The sequence below is a fragment of the Petromyzon marinus genome, unplaced genomic scaffold, assembly GCF_048934315.1.
Source record: "Petromyzon marinus isolate PM22_M1 ecotype Great Lakes invasive population unplaced genomic scaffold, UKy_Petmar_22M1.pri1.0 PM_G_Scaffold_35, whole genome shotgun sequence".
NCBI classification, from domain to species: Eukaryota; Metazoa; Chordata; class Hyperoartia; order Petromyzontiformes; family Petromyzontidae; genus Petromyzon; species Petromyzon marinus.
In genome coordinates, this window is record NW_027422928.1 from 1,877,501 (window position 1) to 1,895,762 (window position 18,262).

At 49.3% G+C, this 18,262-nt stretch overlaps 1 protein-coding gene across 2 annotated transcripts in view; it reads left to right on the forward strand.

The window, feature by feature from the left end:
• Positions 1–6,040, forward strand: part of LOC142915798 (uncharacterized) — an 18,165-nt gene extending 12,125 nt beyond the window's left edge. For both annotated transcript variants that reach the window (XM_076061472.1, XM_076061473.1), the window contains exons 8-10: positions 865–1,138; positions 2,412–2,481; positions 5,955–6,040. In XM_076061472.1, the coding sequence (XP_075917587.1) occupies positions 865–1,138; positions 2,412–2,460 (323 nt within the window). In that variant the 3' untranslated portion in view covers positions 2,461–2,481; positions 5,955–6,040. The remainder of the gene's footprint in view (positions 1–864; positions 1,139–2,411; positions 2,482–5,954) is intronic.
• The last annotated feature ends 12,222 nt before the right edge of the window (positions 6,041–18,262 follow it).

Genomic DNA, 18,262 nt, shown 5'->3' on the forward strand with positions numbered 1-18,262 from the left:
TCCTGGTGTCAAGGACATGGGCTCGTATCCGCTGGTCCGTCACTATGTAGTCCAGCAGATGTTCTTGCTTGGACCCGGCATGCATCCATGATGTTGTGTGGATGCGCTGATGCCGGAACAGCGTGCTGGTAATTACAAGACACAGACACACACAGATACACACAGACACAGACACACAGATATACACAGACACACACACACAGATATACACAGACACACACACAGACAGATACACACAGACACACACACACAGATACACACAGACACAGACACACACAGATATATACCGACACACACACACAGATACACACAGACACAGACACACAGATATACACAGACACACACAGATATACACAGACACACGCACACAGATATACACAGACACACACACAAATATACACAGACACAGACACACACATATACACACAGATACACACACACAGATATACACAGACACACACAGACACACACACACAGATATACACAGACACAGACACACACAGATACACACACACACAGATACACACAGACACACACACAGATATACACAGACACAGACACACAGACACACAGACACACACACAGATATACACAGACACACACACACAGATACACACAGATACACACAGACACACACACACAGATATACACAGACTGTCTCTGTCTCTCTGTCTGCCTCTGTCTCTCTCTCTCTGTCTGTGTCTCTGTCTCTCTTTGTCTGTCTGTGTCTCTGTCTCTCTGTCTGTGTCTCTGTCTCTCTGTCTGTCTCTCTGTCTCTCTGTGTCTCTGTCTCTCCGTGTTTCTGTCTCTCTCTCTGTCTCCCCGTAACTCCCCGTATCTCCCCGTGTCTTCCCGCTCTCATAGTCAACACCACCAACACCACCACCACTCCCACCACCACCCCCACTCACCACCAACACCACCACCACTCCTACCACCACCCCCCCCACCACCACCACCCCCACCACCTCCTCCACCACCCCCACCACCCCCACCACCCCCACCACCACCACCTCCTCCTCCTCCATGCGCTTGATGTTGACGCTGATGGTGACGCTGATGGTGGCGGCGCCGTTTCTGGCGCCCTTCCTGCTGGGCACCGCGTGGGGCATTTGGAGCGCCGCCGGCAAGCGTCCCGGTGAGCGGCGGTGGTGGTGGTGGTGGTGAGGGCGGTGGTGGTGGTGGTGGTGGGGGTGGTGGGGGTGATGGTGGTGGTGGTGGCGGTGGGGGTGGTGGTGGTGGTGGGGGTGGTGGTGGTGGTGGGGGTGGTGGTGGTGGTGGTGGTGGCGGTCTGCCGAGATGTTGACTGCCTCGCCGGGCACGCGGGAGGTCTCGCTGCTACGGTATGGACACAACATTGCCGTTGTGTCCACAGTAGGGCTCGTTGTGTTACATGGCGTGAATATCTCAACGCTTTGTCATTAAAGCCTTCACCACCTGACACAGCCAATTAGTTACTAGTTTATAGTGTAGTGTGTAGTGTAGTGTGTTGTGTATTTGTATAGTGTAGTGTATAGTGTAGTTTATAGTGTAGTGTATAGTGTAGTGTATAGTGTAGTGTATAGTGTAGGTATAGTAGTGTATAGTGTAGTGTATAGTGTAGTGTATAGTATAGTGTAGTGTATAGTGTAGTGTATAAGTGTAGTGTATAGTGTAGTGTATAGTAGTGTATAGTGTAGTGTATAGTAGTGTATAGTGTAGTGTATAGTGTAGTGTATATTAGTGTATAGTGTAGTGTATAGTAGTGTATAGTGTAGTGTGTGGTGTAGTGTATAGCATAGTGTAGTGTATAGTGTGTGTAAAGTGTAGTGTAGTGTGTAGTGCAGTGTATAGTGTAGTGTAAAGTGTAGTGTATAGTGTAGTGTATAGTGTAGTATATAGTGTAGTGTAAAGTGTAGTGTAGTGTTTAGTGCAGTGTATAGTGTAGTGTAAAGTGTAGTGTATAGTGTAGTGTATAGTGTAGTGTATAGTGTAGTGTATAGTAGTGTAGTGTATAGTGGTGTAAAGTGTAGTGTATAGTGTAGTGTGTAGTGCAGTGTATAGTGTAGTGTATAGTAGTGTATAGTGTAGTGTTTAGTGTAGTGTATAGTGTAGTGTATAGTAGTGTATAGTGTAGTGTATAGTGTAGTGTATAGCGTACTGTATAGTGTAGTGTATAGTGTAGTGTATAGTGTAATGTATAGTGTAGTGTATAGTGTAGTGTATAGTGTAGTGTATAGTGTAGTGTATAGTAGTGTATAGTGTAGTGTATAGTGTAGTGTGTAGTGTAGTGTATAGTGTAGTGTATAGTGTAGTGTATAGTGTAGTGTATAGTAGTGTATAGTGTAGTGTATAGTGTAGTGTATAGTGTAGTGTATAGAGTAGTGTATAGTGTAGTGTATAGTGTAGTGTAAAGTTGTTGTTGTTTGTAGGAGGAGGAGGCGCCCAGAGCCTGGACCACGAGAAGCTGCAGATGAGTGATGGTGTCAATGTCGTGTGCAGGTAACCATCACCATCACCACCATCACCACCATCACCACCATCACCACCACCATCACCACCACCATCATCACCACCACCACCACCATCACCACCATCACCACCACCATCACCACCATCACCACCATCACCATCACCACCACCACCATCACCTCCACCATCACCACCAGCACCACCATCACCATCACCACCATCACCACCACCATCACCACCATCACCACCACCACCACCACCATCATCACCATCACCACCACCATCATCACCATCACCACCACCATCACCACTATCATCATCACCACCACCATCACCACCACTACCACCATCACCATCACCACCACCACCGTCACCACCATCACCACCACCACCGCCACCACCACCACCATCACCACCATCACCACCACCATCACCACCACCACCATCACCACCATCACCACCATCACCACCACCATCATCACCACCACCATCACCACTATCATTATCACCACCACCATCACCACCACTACCACCATCACCACCACCATCACCACCACCACCGTCACCACCATCACCACCACCACCGCCTTCACCACCACCATCACCACCATCACCACCACCATCACCACCACAACCACCATCACCACCACCACCATCACCACCACCATCACCACCACCATCACCACCACCATCACCACCATCACCACCACCATCACCACCATCACCACCACCATCACCACCATCATCACCATCACCACCATCACCACCACTACCACCATCACCACCACTACCACCACCATCACCACCATCACCACCACTACCACCATCACCACCACCACCATCACCACCATCACCACCACCATCACCACCACCACCATCACCACCACCATCACCACCATCACCACTACCACCATCACCACCATCACCACCATCACCACCACCATCACCACCACCATCATCACCACCACCACCACCATCACCATCACCACCATCACCACCACCATCACCACCATCACCACCATCACCATCACCACCACCACCATCACCTCCACCATCACCACCAGCACCACCACCACCATCACCATCACCACCATCACCACCACCATCACCACCATCACCACCACCACCACCATCATCACCATCACCACCACCATCATCACCATCACCACCACCATCACCACTATCATCATCACCACCACCATCACCACCACTACCACCATCACCATCACCACCACCACCGTCACCACCATCACCACCACCACCGCCACCACCACCACCATCACCACCATCACCACCACCATCACCACCACCACCATCACCACCATCACCACCATCACCACCACCATCATCACCACCACCATCACCACTATCATTATCACCACCACCATCACCACCACTACCACCATCACCATCACCACCACCACCGTCACCACCATCACCACCACCACCGCCTTCACCACCACCATCACCACCATCACCACCACCATCACCACCACAACCACCATCACCACCACCACCATCACCACCACCATCACCACCACCATCACCACCACCATCACCACCATCACCACCACCATCACCACCATCACCACCACCATCACCACCATCATCACCATCACCACCATCACCACCACTACCACCATCACCACCACTACCACCACCACCACCATCACCTCCACCATCACCACCAGCACCACCACCACCATCACCATCACCACCATCACCACCACCATCACCACCATCACCACCACCACCACCATCATCACCATCACCACCACCATCATCACCATCACCACCACCATCACCACTATCATCATCACCACCACCATCACCACCACTACCACCATCACCATCACCACCACCACCGTCACCACCATCACCACCACCACCGCCACCACCACCACCATCACCACCATCACCACCACCATCACCACCACCACCATCACCACCATCACCACCATCACCACCACCATCATCACCACCACCATCACCACTATCATTATCACCACCACCATCACCACCACTACCACCATCACCATCACCACCACCACCGTCACCACCATCACCACCACCACCGCCTTCACCACCACCATCACCACCATCACCACCACCATCACCACCACAACCACCATCACCACCACCACCATCACCACCACCATCACCACCACCATCACCACCACCATCACCACCATCACCACCACCATCACCACCATCACCACCACCATCACCACCATCATCACCATCACCACCATCACCACCACTACCACCATCACCACCACTACCACCACCATCACCACCATCACCACCACTACCACCATCACCACCACCACCATCACCACCATCACCACCACCATCACCACCACCACCATCACCACCACCATCACCACCATCACCACTACCACCATCACCACCATCACCACCACTACCACCAGCACCACCATCACCACCACCACCATCACCACCATCACCACCATCACCATCACCACCATCATCACCACCACCATCACCACCATCACCACCATCACCACCACCATCACCACCACCATCACCACCACCACCAGGTATGTAGAAGGGATCAACGATGAATCGATCTGAAATCGAAATCGCAATTTGAACAATGCGATGAGCAAATCGCAAAGGCTGTGATTCTGTGCGTGTCTTTATTTATTTCACTTAACAATTGTTCTATGTTTGATTGTTCTATTTCATAATTGTTTTTTTACCCTTTTATCTGGCAACAAAAGTGACACATTTTTTACAAGGAGTCATGTTGACATTGACCACAATACCTGCGGTCGGAACGCAAACACAAAACAACAACTCGGATAATGTATTGGCACTGTCCTTGAAATGTATTGGTCCACACCCGAGACGGCTTTCTTTAGAGCCTCGTCTCACGTTGGTGTTGGACCAGAAGACGCCAAAAGGCGCATAACTCAAAGACAATGCACCATCAGAGTATGAGAGCTCGGGGTAAAGCATTTACACCATTGGAAACCTCATTTGCCAGTAACAAAATATGATGATTGGTTTTTTACCCTTTTTACATTATCAGAGTTGTTTTGTGTTTGCGTTCCGACCGCAGGTATTGTGGTCAATGTAAACATGACTACTTGTAAAAAAGGTGTCAGTTTTGTTGCCAGATAAAAGGGTAAAAAACCAATCATCGTATTTTGTTACTGGCAAATGAGGTTTCCAATGATGTTCTATTTCAAATAGAACATTTTAATAAATACATGCTGGAAGCAATTCAAGTTCTCATTCTTGCATTAGAATATATCCAGAGCAGCTAATATTGTGGTGGTATCACGTGGCAATGACTCCATCACGTGTTTTACATCGATTACACAGTGAATATTGAATCGGAGCTTGACTCAATGTATTTTTATCGCAAATCAAATCGCAATCGATCTGTCAGAGAAATGTCACTTGGATATCTTCCCCAAGTGGCTGAGCCCCAGTACGGAGTCTGACTCCTCGCTCACTGTCCTCACTTCTTACAGTGACTTGGACAGCAGCCTGCTGGCCGGGGGTCGCCTTGACGACAACTACGACGGTGATGGTGGTGATGGTGGTGGTGGTTATGGTGGTGATGGTGGTGGTGGTGATGGTGGTGATGGTGGTTATGGTGGTGATGGTGGTGGTGATGGTGGTGATGGTGGTGGTGATGGTGGTGGTGATGGTGGTGGTGGTGGTGATGGTGGTGATGGTGGTGGTGATGGTGGTGGTGGTGATGTTGGTGATGGTGGTGATGGTGGTGGTGATGGTGGTGGTGATGGTGGTGGTTATGGTGGTGATGGTGGTGGTGATGGTGGTGATGGTGGTGGTGATGGTGGTGGTGATGGTGGTGGTAGTGATGGTGGTGGTAGTGATGGTGGTGGTGGTGGTTATGGTGATGGTGGTGATGGTGGTGGTGATGGTGATGATGGTGGTGATGGTGGTGGTGATGGTGGTGGTGGTGGTGATGGTGGTGGTGATGGTGGTGATGGTAGTGGTGGTGATGGTGATGGTGGTGATGTTGGTGATGGTGGTGATGGTGGTTGTGATGGTGGTGGTGATGGTGGTGGTGGTGGTGGTGATGGTGGTGGTGATGGTGGTGGTGATGGTGGTGGTGATGGTGGTGGTGATGGTGGTGGTGGTGATGGTGGTCGTGGTGATGGTGGTGGTGGTGGTGATAGTGATGGTGGTGGTGGTGATGGTGGTGATGGTGGTGGTGATGGTGGTGATGGTGGTGATGGTGATGTTGGTGATGGTGGTGATGGTGGTGGTGGTGGTGATGATGGTGGTGATGATGGTGGTGATGGTGGTGACGATGGTGATGGTGGTGATGGTGGTGATGGTGGTGGTGATGGTGGTGGTGGTGATGGTGGTGATGGTGGTGGTGATGGTGGTGATGGTGGTGGTGGTGATGGTGATGGTGGTGGCGATGATGATGATGGTGATGGTGGTGATGGTGGTGATGGTGGTGATGGTGGTGGCGACGATGGTGATGGTGGTGATGATGGTGGTGGTGGCGACGATGCTGATGGTGGTCGCGATGGTGATGATGGTGGTGGCGACGATGGTGATGGTGGCGACGATGATGGCGATGGTGATGGTGGCAAGTATGATGATAATGGTGAAGATGATGATGGTGGTGATGGTGGCAAGGATGATGATGGCGACGATGGTGATGGTGGCGACGATGGTGATGATGGTGAGGATGGTGGTGATGGTGGCGACGACGATGACGATGGTGATGGTGGAAAGGATGATGATGGTGGTGGCGATGGTAGTGATGATGATGGTGGTGGCGGTAGTGATGATGGTGGTGATGGTGGCAAGGATGCACCGTGGGGATGATGGAGCAGCACGTGGAGTTGGAGGAGGTGGAGGAGGTCTCAGTGGAGGAGGTGGTGGAGGTCTCAGTGGAGGAGGTGGAGGAGGTCTCAGTGGAGGAGGAGGTGGAGGAGGTCTCAGTGGAGGTGGTGGAGGAGGTCTCAGTGGAGGTGGAGGAGGTCTCAGTGGAGGAGTTGGAGTAGGTCTAAGTGGAGGTGGAGGGGGTCTCAGTGGAGGTGGAGGAGGTCTCAGTGGAGGAGGTGGAGGAGGTCTAAGTGGAGGAGTTGGAGGAGGTCTCAGTGGAGGTGGAGGAGGTCTCAGTGGAGGAGGTGGAGGAGGTCTCAGTGGAGGTGGAGGAGGTCTCAGTGGAGGAGGTGGAGGAGGTGGAGGAGGTCTCAGTGGAGGTGGAGGAGGTGGTCTCAGTGGAGGAGTAGGTGGAGGAGGTCTCAGTGGAGGAGGAGGTGGAGGAGGAGGAGGAGGTAGAGGTGGAGGTGTAGGAGGAGGTGTAAGAAGTGTAGGAGGAGGAGTAATAATAAGAGGAGTAGGTGGAGTCTGTTGGGGACAGCCCCTGGTTGATGTTTCTCTCTCTGCTCCCTCAGTCTCACACCGCTCCCTCAGTCTCACACCGCTGGCGAGGCCTCAGGCTTCGTGTGTGTGCAGCGCGTGCAAGGCCGCCGCTGCCGCAGCCACCACCGTCATGTTGTTGATGTTATTGTTGATGTTATTGTAGGGGCATAGCACCGTGTTGATGTTGTTGTTGATGTTATTGTTGTTATTGTAGGGGCATAGCACTGTGTTGATGTTATTGTTGATGTTATTGTTGTTGATGTTATTGTTGTTGATGTTATTGTAGGGGCACAGCGCCGCCTGCTGATGGAAGAGGGTAACTTCGGTGCATCACGTGGTGCACCACGTGAGACATCACGTGGTGCACCACGTGATGTCTGGAATCCTCCGTCGTGGCTGTTCAAGTTCGTCGTCATTGTCATCGTCGTCATTATCATCGTCGTCATTGTCATCGTCGTCATCATCGTCGTCATTGTCATCATCGTCGTCATTGTCATCGTCGTCATCGTCGTCATCGTCGTCGTCATCATCATCGTCGTCGTCATCGTCGTCATCGTCGTCATCATCGTCGTCATCATCATCATCGTCGTCATCATCGTCGTCATCATCGTCGTCGTCTTCACCACCCCGGGGTGCCGCTAGTGAGACGGCGCTGGCGACTGCTCTTACTGAGCAACAGACGGTGCCACTACTTGTGGTGAGGGTCAAAGTGCGTCCGCCCACGTAGGGCGGCGGTGTTCACGTTGTTGTTGTTGTTGCTCTACGTCACTACAACTTGTTGTTGTTGCTCTACGTCACTACAACTTGTTGTTGTTGCTCTACGTCACTACAACTTGTTGTTGTTGTTGCTCTACGTCACTACAACTTGTTGTTGTTGCTGAATAAAGAAGCCCCTACAAGTATTGCCGACTCCCCAACTGCGTCACTACAACTTGTTGTTGACTTAAAGCTTTCGCGAGTGCAGGAATTCATATTCTTTGGGGGACTTTCTATAAAGTCACGTGGGATATGTTCAGAAATAATCAAATAAACAAAGAAAACTACGACGTCTCGATCGCAACGCAGGTTACCGTCATCAGGAGGGGAAGAAGTGGGGCGATCGCTAAAGGCAAAGAAGAAGAAGAAGAAGCTGTTTTAAAGGATTAAAACGGGCGCAGCTCCAGCGTTCTGGATCACAAGCGGAGATGTTCACGTGAACTGGGAGAATCGACAGAAGGGTGGAGAAATTAACAACTTGCGGTGATGTTCACGTGAACTGGGAGAATCGAGAGAAGGGTGGACGCACGAGCCGTGGAGAAATTAACAACTTGCGGTGATGTTCACGTGAACTGGGAGAATCGAGAGAAGGGTGGACGCACGAGCCGTGGAGAAATTAACAACTTGCGGTGGGCCCAATGCACAGGGCGACACCGCGGGAACTGGAATTGGTGGTCCCATCTTTAGTAAAATAAAACGAACATTGGGAGGTGACAGGATGGACACATCACAGCCAGTTACGACAAACTGGTCCATGACGTCCTTCCAATGATTGCTGAGTCTGTACCCATCCTCTCGGTTCAAATTGTGTCTGTGGATGGCCTCAATAACGAATCTTTGCTGATAGCCAGTGGGCTTACAAAGTAACGTCGTCTTAGAGAAATCTATTTCGCGTGAGCCAACCGCATTAAAACAATGATCAGCCACGGCCGAGGTGTTGATCCTTCCGTGTTTCAAATCCGCCTTCTGCTCATGAACACGGCCCGAGAAGTGTCGCTTAAATTTAGATTTAAAGCTTTCGTGACTGCAGTAATTCAATTCTTAGCTCTTTCGGTAAAGTCACGTTGAAGGGAAACAATAAAATAATAAAATATATATAAAACAATAAAAATTATCACGACGTTTCGACCAGTTCACGTGGTCGTTTGTGTTATGGTCGAAACGTCGTGAGAATTTTTATTGTTTTATATATTTTATTATTTTATTGTTTCCCTTCAACGTGACTTTAGCGAAAGAGCTAAGAATAAGTGTCGCTTAGTTTCCCCAATGTAACTGCTGCCGCAGACACAGCTTGTGTTTGTAGACGCCGGGGTATTGCACGTCAGGGATCAACATCCTTCGCAGATGGGATTAGCTCACGGATTTTACGCACTGTTAAATCGAGCCTGGATCTTGTGTGTTTGCTCAGGATTTTTGAAGTATTTTTGATGACCCCTGCTAATGTATGACAAGGTGATGGTTTTGATTGGGTCCTCAGATGGTTCTTTCCCAACGGTTGGGGTGATAGCTTTACGGATTGTGTGGTCCGAATATCCATTCGTCTTGAGAGCTTGGTGCAAGTGTTTCAGTTTTTCAGTTTCTTTATTTTGGTATAGCCCTGTGAGCCATTCGGCTCTTGAATCGGGTGCAACCACAACAAACAAAAAAAACAAAAATACGAACAAGAAAACATCTTAAAGTGATTCATCTTCTTTGGTTCTTTCGGTAAAGTCACGTAGAATGATAATAAAATAATAAATTGATAAAATAAAATAACACAATAATATTCTCAATAATAATATTCTCAATATTATTGTGTTATTTTATTTTATCAATTTATTATTTTATTCTCATTCTACGTGGTGACTTTACCGAAAGAACCAAAGAAGATGAATCCTTGCAGTCACAAAAGCTTTAAATCGAAATAAAATCTTAAAGTGACTATGTGTGACTGTGCAAACAGAAAATCCAGGAAAAAAACAGCAAAATATTCCTGAAAAAAGCACCGTGCACCAACGCTGTGTGCAAAAAATCCCAGTGGGATGCAAGTCAAACAACAACAACCACAAGAAAACTTAGATTAAGGCCATCAGTCTAACTCCGTACTACAACAAAACAAACATGTCCAAACCAAAAAACTTTTCCAAATCACCAAAAAATAAAGCCATTATTGCAACGTAACAGTGATCACAGGGACTGTGACCGAATTTGTACAATAAACTACATAAATAACAACATGTAACACCAAATCCTAGAGCCATAGCTGGCTGCATGAGTTACTCCACAACAACAGAAGCATCGGTCGGAGTATCACATTTTTCAATGCACCTTTAAGATCAGCACGCTGGCTAGGTGATGATGGTTGGATGATACATCGAGCTCCATGGTGTAGAGACTCTTCCCCATCTTATCCCCCTCTCGTCCGTCTACGTGTGGAGGGAGTGGTGTTGGATGGAGGGGGGAGGGAGGGGAGGTGAACGCCTTGGCAAACCTTCACTGAGCGTCTCTTCTGGCTGGGTTCATCATTAATTGTGGTCCTTCGCTCTGGCTGGGTTCATCATTAATTGTGGTCCTTCTCTCTGGCTGGGTTCATCATTAATTGTGGTCCTTCTCTCTGGCTGGGTTCATCATTAATTGTGGTCCTTCTCTCTGGCTGGGTTCATCATTAATTGGGGTCCTTCTCTCTGGCTGGGTTCATCATTAATTGGGGTCCTTCGCTCTGACTGGGTTCATCACAGTGTCACTGTGTGTCACTGTGTGTCACACTGTGTCACACTGTGTCACAGTGTTACAGTGTTACACTGTGACACACTGTGTCACTGTGTAACACTTACACTGTAACACTGTAACACACAGTGTGACACTGTGTGACACACTGTGTGTCACACTGTGTCACTGTGTCACACTGTGTAACACTGTGTCACTGTAACACACTGTGTGACATACACACTGTGACACACACACTGTGTGTCACAGTGCGTATCTGGTGAGTCTATGGGTCTCTGTGTGCTGAGTCTGAGTCTGTGTGATGAGTCTATGTATCTCTGTGTGGTGAGTCTATGGGTCTCTGTGTGCTGAGTCTATGAGTCTCTGCGTGTGCTGTGAAGAAGGGCCTTTGCTCGAAACGTCGCCTATTATGTTTTTTTAGGTCTCCAAGTTATTGACGAATGTGCCGCGTTTTATTGCTGTTTGTGCACCACTGCGAACGCGGAATCTCAAAAGTATTTGTTACGTTGGAGCTGGAGCACACTTTGATGAGGTCATCACGTTTGAGCTCGCGAGTGACTTCGACACGTGAATAATATTGCTTCGCGTGATGACGTCATCTTGCGATACACTAGCGGTCATGCTCGCGTGATGACGTCACGGGGCAGGAGCCCCTAGTCGCGCATGCGCAGTGAGGACTCCCTTCTTTCCGCCACAGCCGCCCGCCATGGTGGGTTTCTACGTCCGCGGCCATCCGAGGCTTCGCGATCCGCGTTCATCCTTGGCCATGGAGCTCTCCTCGCGGGAACTCGCGTGCTCAGAATGTCGCCGCCGCCTTGCTTCGTGACTGTGTGCAGCTATTTATTATCGGAGTGTCCTGGTTTTAGCGACTTCGGTGTTGGCTTGGATTCAAGGGCGGCAGGCCCCCTGGCTTCGCGGCCATTGAACGCCAACTTGTTGAGGCCTCGCCTGTGGTCCAATGGACGCGTTGATAAATAGTTATACTCGTTATAGTTACACGCTGTTTAGTTACCGATTACGTTCTGCGCTGCGTTATTCATTGGTGCGAGTTTTATATGTGCGTTGTTTTCGCCGTGGTCTATCCACTGTTAGATGAAAGCAGTCCGCCTCTTTTTAACGACCTTGCGACTCGCCTGTTTGTGTTGCGCGCGAAACGATTGATGGTGACAGACGCCTTCGCTGGGTTGCGAGTGTGGCTTAGACGGCCACGGTGTCGATCTATTTCGTCGGTTGGACGAGCATGTATTCAACCCGCCACCGAGCTCGCGCAAGTAGCCGGTTTGGCTGCAGGTTGCACCGCAAGTGATGGCGTCTTAAGAAACCGCCTGTCCAGCAGCTGTGGACAGAAAACGCCATAAGCATCATATAGGCCGCGGGACTCGGTTGGGGATCGGTGCAGTAGTACTACCCTTGTATGGTGCTTGTGATGCCTCGACACCTTCCAACTTGGTGTGGGAGAGTAGCAGCAGCACGAGACGTGCGTGTTGGCGCAGTCATTCTCTCATCCAGCAGTGGATTGACCTGAGGACTGTTGGCGTCCTAAACCTGCTTGGAGAGTTGCTGCAGGTTTCCCTTCAAAAATATTCCTCGCTGGGTTCTTGATTGGTTTTATGTGCACATGGCTCAACACACAGAACCAGGCATCTGAATAATATATTTAACGTTTTTGTGCGGATTTAAATAATTTCCCGAGTGTTGACAATGTTTCATCTCCGTACAGGTCTTCTTGGATTAGATCACGTAAATATGCAAATGTGTCGTTAAACCTGCCACCGGCCGATTAGTAAGTTTTGTCACGTAATCAGAACATGCCAATTCGTTACTAGTATGGCACAAATCTGGCTGTCGCCTGATGAAGCTAGGTGTAATTACTGGCGAAACGTCGTACTCAGATTGTAAATGTTGTGGCTTGGCTCTCCAACACTGATGTGCTGTACTAGTATACTACACAATACACTACACTATACAATACACTAGTGCTGTACTAGTAACGAATTGGCATGTTCAGTTTACGTGACAACCCTTACTAGTTGGCTGTGTCGGGTGGTGGCGGGTTTTATCGACACTTTATATATTTACGCTATCTAACCCCAAAAACTCTACTATGGATGATAGTGGTCGCGGAAGCCTACGTGTTAAACTGAATGTTTAATCTGCAATGCAGTAAATTGCTGATGTGTAGGGTATTCCACGCCACCAGACCTTAATGTTTACTGTTGTACGTAAACCGTTCTGGTGGTGTTGTTCGTTAAACTATCCTTTAGCCTTTGTCTACTGCGACCTATTCGATTTTGCCCAACCTCTTCGTGCTGAAAGCGTGCCATAGGTAATTGTAGACTTATGGGTGGCAATTGTTCTTATAAGGGCGAGTAAAATATAAACTTGAATATTGTTTTGTTTGGGAAGTCTGTCGTAATGTGACCTTGGTGCGAAGCATCTGAGCGGATATAAAACGCTGCTTGTCCAGGAAAATTACGTTTTGTGTGGTCTTTGCCTTCGGCTCTCTTTCTCCGTTAGGCAAAGCGCACGAAGGTTGGCATTGTGGGCAAGTATGGCACGCGGTACGGCGCGTCCCTGCGTAAGATGGTGAAGAAAATCGAGATCAGCCAGCACGCCAAGTACACGTGCTCCTTCTGCGTCAAGGTGAGGGGCGCCAACCCACATGGCAATAGGGGCACGTCTGGGCGTTATCCGGTGGCTCGCGCTGGTTGGGTCAAGTTGTGAGTGCCAGCCTGCAAAGGTCAAGATTGCAATTGGGTGGTGGTCGCCACCGGCAATGGTTGCCTCAATAGGTTTTTTTGCGAATAAAATTGGGCCTGGACTACTGTCCTTGCAGTTGCAGGGCAGAAAAAGCAGTCTAAGGTACGACTGCCTCGACCCTTAAACCGACTACAATAACAGGTCATCGGCTAATAAAGCAAGACTTTAAAGGACCGATACAAAGTTAAACGTCGTTACCCCAAGGAGTGGCAGTGGCTGTTTCTGTCTGGGTAAATGGGATATGGCTTCTTTCAATTTTAATTTCAGACGTTACACGTGACTAACCCAGGGTTTTGTCGCCTGTGTACACCGATCACTGTTCATTAAACACTCTTCTAGACATTCTCATTTGCTAGACACAACTCCCATCGCTTCCTCTGCCCTACCAATTTGCCGTGGTTGCTCATGATAAATGCCCTACCAGTGAAGATTTCCATCCACAATTCCCTAAATTGCCCTCGTGTTGTCCTTAACAAATTGGGGTCCTCGTGTCTTAGTACACGCACACGTGTTGTGCTCACGCTTGTTAATCAGAATCAGAATCAGAAAGGGTTTTATTCGCCATGAAAGTTCACACCGACACGGAATTTACTTTGGCAGGATGGTGCATACATTCAACATATAGGAATCTAAAATCCTAAATAAGTTTTAAACAAGTCTGACTATAATAATAAGGGTTAAAAGTCTAACTAACACCAAGGGGCTGAAGTATATAAAATTGAATAAATATCGAATATAAAATAGCTTTAAGATATAATTTAAAAATAAAAAATACAAATAGGTTAACATAGTTAACATCGGCAAGGTTTCATTATATAGATAAAATGTTAAAATCAGTGTAAGCCCTTGGCCTTGTTTAACAGGCCAGCAGCAGATGGGAAGAAACTGTTTTTATGGCGTGAGGTTTTGGTCCTGATGGACCAAAGCCTTCTGCCGGAGGGGAGTAGCTGAAACAGAGAGTGTCCAGGGTGGGAGGAATCGGCCATAATCTTTCTCGCTCGCCTCATGGTCCTTGTCGTGTGCAGGTCCTCGAGGGTTGGTAGATTGCAGGCAATTACCTTCTCAGCAGTGTGGATAATACGCTGCAGTCTGCTCTTGTCCTTGGCAGTGGCAGCAGCGTACCAGACGGTTATGGAGGAGGTGAGGATGGATGCAATGATCGCTGTATAGAATTGCACCATCATTGTCTTTGGCAGATTGAATTTCTTCAGCTGCCGTAGAAAGTACATCCTCTGTTGAGCTCTCTTGGTGAGGGAGCTGATGTTCAGTTCCCACTTGAGGTCCTGGGAGAGAATAGTGCCCAGGAAGCGGAAGGACTCTACAATTTTGACTGGGGAGTCTAACAGGGTGATGGGGGTGAGGGGGGCTGTATTCTTCCTGAAGTCCACAACCATCTCAACTGTCTTTAGAGCATTTAGCTCTAAGTTGTTCTGGCTACACCAGGTCACCAGGTTGTCAGCTTTCCACCTATAGTCAGACTCATCCCCACCGGAGATCAGCCCAATGAGGGTGGTGTCGTCCGCAAACTTCAAGAGTTTGACGGACAGATGATTGGAGGTGCAGCTGTTGGTATACAGGGAGAAGAGCAGTGGGGAAAGGACGCAGCCCTGAGGAGTTCCGGTGCTGATGGACCTGGAGTCAGAGATTTGTGTTCCCAGCTTAACGCACTGCTTCCTGTCAGACAGGAAGTCTTTGATCCATTTACAGGTGGTGTAGGGCACGTTCAACTGGAAGAGCTTGTCCTGAAGCAGGGCAGGGATGATGGTGTTCAAGGCAGAGCTGAAGTCCACAAACAGGATCCTGGCGTAGGATGCTGGGGCGTCCAGATGCTGTAGGGTGAAGTGGAGGGCCACGTTAACTGCGTCGTCCACAGACCTGTTGGCTCTGTAGGCAAACTGAAGGGGGTCCAGGAGAGGATCTGTGATGGCTTTGAGGTGTGCCAGTACCAGGCACTCAAAAGACTTCATTACCACAGATGTAAGGGCGACCGGTCTGTAATAATTAAGTCCTGTTGGCCTTAGCTTTTTGGGCACAGGGATGATGGTGGAGGACTTGAGACAGGCTGGTACATGGCATGTCTCCAGGAAGGTGTTAAATATGTTGGTGAACACTGGAGACAGCTGGTCAGCGCAGTGCCTGAGGGTGGCTGGAGAGACAGAGTCCGGCCCGGCTGCTTTGCGTGGATTCTGCCTCTTGAAAAGTCTATTAACTTCTCCCTCCTGAAAGGAGAGAATCGTCTCTGTAGTATGGGTGGGGGGTGGGGCCTCTTGGGTGGGAAGGGGTGGTTCAGGACAGTCCAATTGTCTTTCAAATCTACAGTAGAACTCGTTCACGTCGTTGGCTAGGCGGGAGTCGTTAGTGGTGTGGGGGGCTCTGGGTTTGTAGTTGGTGATCTGCCTGAGTCCTCTCCAGACAGAAGCAGCGTCGCTAGTATAGAACTGGTGTTTTAGTCTCTCTGAGTACAGTCGTTTAGCCTCTCTCACCGCTTTGCTAAACCTGTTCTTCGACTCATTGAATCTGTCTCTATCCCCACTCCTAAACGCTTCCTCCTTCTCCAACCTCAACCTTCTGAGCTTTGCTGAGAACCAGGGCTTATTGTTAAAGTTCACCCTGGTACGTGTTGGGATACAGCAGTCCTCACAGAAGCTGATGTAGGACGTCACAGCCTCTGTGAGTTCATCCAGACTATTGGTAGCAGTCGTGAACATATCCCAGTCAGTACAGTCTAAGCACGCCCGCAAATCTTCCACAGCCTCACTGGTCCACTGTTTAGATGTCCTCACAGCAGGTTTACAGAGTTTTAGTTTCTGCCTGTATGCAGGAATCAGGTGGACCATGGCATGGTCAGAGTGTCCTAGTGCTGCTCGGGGGATGGCGTGGTAGGCTCTACTGACTGTAGTGTAGCAGTGATCCAGAGTGTTCCCTTCTCTGGTTGGGCATTTAATGAATTGTATGTATTTGGGGAGTTCGTGGCTGAGATTACCTTTGTTAAAGTCGCCAAGTACGATAACCAACGAATCTGGATTTGCTCGCTCCACACTCAGAATCTGATCGGCGAGCATGCGTTGGGCCTCTTTAACCTGAGGACAAGGCGGCAAATAAACTCCGACCAAAATGAGCGACGCGAACTCGCGAGGCGAGTAAAACGGTTTACAGGTTATAAAAATTGATTCAAGGAGTGGAGAACAATGTTGCAGAATCACTGTGACATCTAAACACCAGCCACTGTTAATGTAAAAACAAATACCACCGCCTTTCGTCTTGCCGGAGAGTGCTATGTCACGATCCGATCTTACAAGATGGAATCCTGCTAGTTGTAGCGAAGTGTCCGGAATCAAATCACACAGCCATGTTTCCGTGAAGCACAAAACAGAAGCTGAAAGAAAGTCTTTGTTTTTTACCATCAGTAGCTGAAGTTCATCCATTTTGTTGTACAGCGAACGTACGTTGGAGAGGAAAAAGCTCGGAAGCACTGTTCGGATCCCGCGTCTGCGTAGCCGTACTAGAGCCCCCGACCGTTTACCCCTTGGGCGGCGTTTCGCTGCTTGAGCAAAGCCTAGCACGGCATTGACTAGAATGTCTACTAATTCTGCCGCTGGAAGCAGAAAAGTAGGAATTAAATTCACAGGAGTTGTTTCCCTGATATTTAAAAGTTTGTCTCTTGTTAGAGAACTCCGAAAATCTTGGCAAAACACTGAATTGACAGACAAAACAAGACAAAACAGGGCACACCGACCGGCTGAGGCTACCATCATCGGCGCCATCTTCGCACCAGCACGGGTGTGCTGAACAGCAGGACTCTCTCACCAGCACTGGTGTGTTGAACAGTAGGCTCCTCTCACCAGCACGGGTGTGATGAACAGTAGGCCTCTCTCACCAGCACGGGAGTGGTGAACAGCAGGCCTCTCACCAACACGGGTGTGATGAACAGCACGCCCCTCTCACCAGCACGGGTGTGATGAATAGTAGGCCCCTCTCGCCAGCACTGGTGTGATGAACAGTAGGCCTCTCTCACTAGCACGGGTGTGCTGAACAGCAGGCCCCTCTCACCAGCACGGGTATGTCGAACAGCAGGCCCCCCTCACCAGCACAGGTGTGCTGTACAGCAGGCCCCTCTCACCAGCACGGGTGTGTTGAACAGCAGGCCTTTCTCACCAACACGGGTGTGCTGAACAGCAGGCCCCACTCACCAGCACGGGTGTGC